Source organism: Scylla paramamosain, chromosome 19 (assembly GCF_035594125.1).
Source record: "Scylla paramamosain isolate STU-SP2022 chromosome 19, ASM3559412v1, whole genome shotgun sequence".
NCBI classification, from domain to species: Eukaryota; Metazoa; Arthropoda; class Malacostraca; order Decapoda; family Portunidae; genus Scylla; species Scylla paramamosain.
The window spans coordinates 4,846,373-4,851,720 of NC_087169.1; the positions used below are offsets into that span (position 1 = coordinate 4,846,373).

The 5,348-nt window shown below is 42.0% G+C and overlaps 1 protein-coding gene across 1 annotated transcript; it reads left to right on the forward strand.

The window, feature by feature from the left end:
- The first annotated feature begins 3,824 nt into the window (after positions 1–3,824).
- On the forward strand, positions 3,825–4,555 carry LOC135110021 (uncharacterized). Its single transcript, XM_064022013.1, has 2 exons — positions 3,825–4,417; positions 4,516–4,555. The coding sequence occupies exons 1-2, from the start codon at positions 3,825–3,827 to the stop codon at positions 4,553–4,555; spliced, it is 633 nt and encodes a 210-aa protein (XP_063878083.1).
- Positions 4,556–5,348: the final 793 nt, after the last annotated feature.

Genomic DNA, 5,348 nt, shown 5'->3' on the forward strand with positions numbered 1-5,348 from the left:
ACAGCTAGGTAATAGTGACCATTGAGAAATTAGATAGAAATTAAAATGGGATGAAAACTTTTAGAAAAAAAAAAAAAACACTAGTAAAATACCTGACTTTATGACAGCAGATTTTTAGGAATTAAAAAGGTAATTCCAAGGAGTTGATTGGTAACGGACGCAGTGTGAGGTCAGGTCCGGGACGGAGTTAAGAGAGGTAAGGCAGGATGGGAGAGGTGAGATGAGGTGTGAGGGTGTAGGGCAAGAAGAAGGAAGAAATGTCCAAAAGGGTTGGAGGAGGGAGATATATGTTTATGTTGGAGGGTCACGTCATGCTGAGATGGGAGAAGTGAGGTCGAGGCGTGTAGATGAGGGAAGGAGCCGAGATAAGAGGATTAGGTGAAATAGATGTAGATGAGTTGTATAAATATTTCTTAGATAAATTGCATAAAGGACAATTAACAAACATCCCGTATAGACCGATAATATCTCAAAAAAAAATTACCATGAATAGATGACTGTTAGGTTAAAACAATATATATGGCGGACGAAAAGTATATATAAGAGATTAAAGACAGGGGAAGAGATTTTATGGCCACAGTATAATCAGTTACTTAGAAGAGTCAGGAAGTTAACGAGGAGAGCTAAAAACATTTATGAATTAAAGGTAGCCAGCCAGCCGAAGACGGACCTTAAGGGATTTTATCAGTTATATAGGACGAAGAACAAGGAAACTATAGGTTCTTTAAAGACAGCAGATGGGGAGCTGGCTAGTTCTGGGAAGGAAATCAGTAAAGTTCTGAATTAATATTTTTTAAATGTCTTCACTCAGGAAAACATGCAGGATATGCCAAATAGTGGTCAGATGTTTAGGGCAGATTAGAATGAGAAGCTGACAGATATTACCACAACTAAGGAGATAGTGGAACAGGAGATAGACAGGCTAAAAAATTTCATGACACTAGCGCCAGATGAAATATATCCCAGAGTACATAAGAAATGCAAAGAGGTCATTAGTGAGCCGTTAATTTATGTCTTTAGGAAATCACTTGAGTCAGGTAAGGTACCAGTAATGTGAAGGCAGGGAAATATAGTGCCCATCTTTAAGAAAGTAGATAGAACTTTAACGTCTAATTATAGTCCTGTCAGCTTAACTTCTGTTGTAGGCAAAATAATGGAGTCAATAATAGCGAAGAAAATTAGGGAGTATTTAGACAAACATAACTTGATAAATCAGTCACAGCATGGTTTCACGAAGGGGAAGTCTTGCCTGACTAACTTGTTAAGTTTTTACAGTAAAATGTATGAGGCTCCAGATAATGGTGATAGTTATGACATCTTATATCTGGACTTTAGTAAAGCTTTTGTTACGTGTGAGCATACACTGAACTCTAGGGGATGGACCATGAAGGGGTGTCGCTCACACTAACAATGGAAGGGTTAAAAGAAAAGAGAAAAGGAGACATTTTAACTGCTATTTAATATCCTAAAGTTAACCCTTAAATTAAGTAACAATACAAAATTGAAGATTATTTAAGTAAGTAAAAGTAAGTAACAAGGAGTGGCAATCTGAACTGGACTGAATAACTTAAAAGACTGGTTCAGTTAATAACTTAAGCCAAGTTAGTAAATGCATATAGATACAAATTACAAAAATAAACACCTTTACATATACATAATAGAAAATAAATATAAATGTGTTTGTGTGTGTGTGTGTGTGTTTATGTGTGTGTGTGTGTGTGTGTGTGTGTGTGTGTGGGTGTGTAACACTGGTGTAACTCTTACCACCGCTCTCGAGTGTATATGAGGCTCCCAGCGTATGCCAAGGCGACCTCAGAGCTGTAGCGACCCTTGGAGGAGACTGAAGCTCGATGGAACTCCACCCCTCGTTATCGGCTTGGTAGCCTGCTAGAGGTCACGTATCCAGTATGCCTCAAGCTATACACGTGGCGGCGCCACGAGTTGAGAGGCAGGCACCTGGTTCCGTGGTAGAGTAGTCACGTGTGTGACATTCCCCCCCTTCTTAGGATGACGCAGAAGGAATGACTCTGCGTCATTAGAGAAGTGAGGTGGTTCCTGTCCCGTGAAGGTTGATTCCACCAGAACGTGTGTAGTCTGGGGCCCGGTAGATGGTTCTTCTGGCAGTGCTCGGCCCTCGGCTGCCTCCATCGACCGGTTCACAAGGCACGACTGCATCCCCGGCAACAGGATCCTAGGGTCCTCAGGGTCGCGACGGGTAGTGATGCGAGGCGTAGTGGGAAGGCGAGACAAAGTGTCAGCAAGGCAGTTGTCCAGTCCCTTAATATGGTGCATTTCAATGTGGTAAGGCTGGAGCTGTAGAGACCACCGTAGCAGACGTTGGTTAGTGAAGCGGTTCCTGTTGAGAAAAGTCAAAGGGTTGTGGTCAGTGTAGATTTGGAGTGGCTGGGTGTTGGACTGAAGATAGTACTCAAACTTCTTGATGGCAGAGATAATGGCTAAAAGTTCTTTCTCGATAGTGCTGTAATTCTTCTGATGGATGTTGAACTTCTCGGAGTGATAGGCGACTGGGTGAAAGATTCCGTCAGATTCTTGCAGGAGGGCGGCACCCGAAGCGTGATCACTGGCGTCAGTATGTATGATGAAGGGTTTACTGAAGTCGGCCGCACGCAAAACCGGTTCCCGAGCAAGCAAGTTCTTAAGTTGATTGAAGGCATGTTGGCAGGCAGGGGTCCATTCGTACGCCACATTCCCACTAGTTAGTCTAGTAAGTGGCCCAGCTGCGTCTGCGAAGTTTGGACAGAAACGCCGGTAGAACCCCGCCATGCCCAGGAAACGGCGGAGCTCGCGTCGAGTAGTGGGAGTTGGGTACTTCAGTACTGCGTCGACGTTAGCGGTCTTAGGCCGGACGGAGCCTTGTCCAATCTGATGTCCTAGGCAGGAGAAGGTGGCAGCTCCGAACGTAGACTTCGCCAGCTTCACGGTGAGGTTCGCTTCCTGCAGACGGCTGAGCACATTCTGGATCTGGTACAGGTGGTCATCCCAGTCATGTGAAAAAATAAGAATATCATCTAAGTAAACCAGCACTCCTTTTGATCCCTGCATTACCTTGTTCATTGCCCTCTGGAAAGTAGCGGGGCAATTCCTCATGCCAAATGGGGCTACTACATACTGGAAAAGTCCAAAAGGGGTGATGAAGGCAGAGACTATCTGAGCTCTTTCGGTAAGGGCTATTTGATAATACCCTTTTAATAGGTCCAGCTTAGTAACAAATTTGGCTTGACCTACTTCATCTATCAGGTCGTCTACCCGAGGCAGAGGATAGGCGTCAGGAATGGTGACGGCGTTGACCCGTCGGTAATCGGTGCAGAATCGCAGTTGTCCGTCCTCCTAGGGTACTAGGAGGCAGGGTGATGACCATGGGGAGCTGCTGGGTATAGCCAAGCCCTGCTCTAATAAGTACTGGACCTCCTTCTGCATCTGTTCTCGTTTCCGGGGGTTGACTCTGTAGGGAGACTGCTTGATAGGGAAGGTCCCTGGGAGCACCTTCACATCATGGCGGAGGACATTACAGATTTTAGGATGGTCACCGAACACGTCATACTGAGAGATCAATCTTGAGATATCCAGTGCTCGAGAGGATGAAAGATGACGGAGCTGATCATCTAAGTGTTGGATAATGTAGGTGTTGTTTTGCGTGTCCTTGGGATGTATGGGTGCGTCAGGTTGGGGCTGACGTTGGGGTGCGTCAGGGTAGCTCAACATCTTGTCTGCTCTTTGTCCTGTACGTTAATGACCTGATTAAGATTATCAAAGAAAATAGTAATCCTGATGGTTTCTTGTCTTGGCTACATATTTTAGTCCTAATGGATGATACGGTGCTCCTTGCAACAACCAAAGATAATTTAATCAATAAAGTAACATTGTTAAAACAGTACTGCGATACCTATGGCATGAAGATCAATGCAACAAAAACAAAATTCTTTGTTATATGTGGTACAGAACACGACAGAGAGGCAGTAAGAGTAGATGACCTGGTGGTGGAGTCGTGCGCACAGTACACCTATCTTGGCTCACCATTTACATCTGATGGTTCCGTGTCAGCGGCAGTCGCGGCTCACATGCAGGCAAAGATGGCACACTATAACAAATTTGTTTTATTCTTAAAAAAGAATTATGACTGGCCCTTTATCGTAAAGAAGAGAATATTTGATGCTGCTCTCATGTCAGCCGTGTTGTATGGGTGTGAGTCGTGGCTGAACGTTGACTTAAAACCAGCCACAAAAATCTACAACTGGGCATTAAAACAGCTACTTGGAGTTAGGAAGACCACCTGCAATGATATGTGTTACATTGAATCTGGATATCCACCTTTAAAAGATCTTGTACGAAGTAGACAAAGAAAATTCTTCACTAAAGTGTGGCGAGAAAGATCTGTAATGAATGACGATCCCCTAATGTTGGTAATACATAAAGTACTGGACACTAGATATACTACGAGAACATATGTACACGGATTGATTTTTAATAATTTAGATGATATCATATTATCAACAGAATCACTAAAGAACGATATTTTGAGGTCCGAGTCATCTAGGAGAATGACTTACCGAGAAATCAATCCGGGTTTATCTGTTCACGAGGTTTACCGTGTAAGGGATAGTATACCAGAAAGAGAGAAGATGTCATTTACACAGTTTAGGTTGTCAGCTCACTCTTTTAGCGGTGGAGACTGGCAGATGGAATAGGAGGGGACGTGGTCGTCTACCTATAGAGGAGAGATTCTATCCATGTGGCTGTATACAGACGGAAACACATGTGGTACAAGATTGTCCTAGTACACAACATGTGAGAGATAGTTATGATTTTGTAACTATTCAAGATATTTTTTCTGAGCAATATTCTAATATGGATCAGTGTAAAATTGTTCACCTAATTCTGTCTTCATATAACTAAGTAGAAAAAAATAACGGCTATATAGTCAGAATATAATTCTAACATTTTAACATTTTTATACAATCTAGCTTATTAGTTCATTTTTATCACTTGTGTCAGTAAAAAGTAAAATCTGTACTTAGAAATAATCTAAAAGAGTACTTCTGTTTGTTTAACTAGGATGTCAGTACATTGAACGACATTGTTTACTCATGCTATATTGTTTATATGTAGTTAGTAAAACACACTACGGGTTCCTGATTCACAAATTATTTTAAGATATTTTAAGTATTTAGAAATTTGAGTTTTAATTTTGTGCTGGACCATGTTAAGGTGTATTTGTATGTATATATTATATTTATGCTGTATTATGTTGTGGTCAATAAAATATCTATCTATCTATCTATCTATCTATGGTGTTTGTGTCAATCTCAGTGGTAATACATTTATCATAC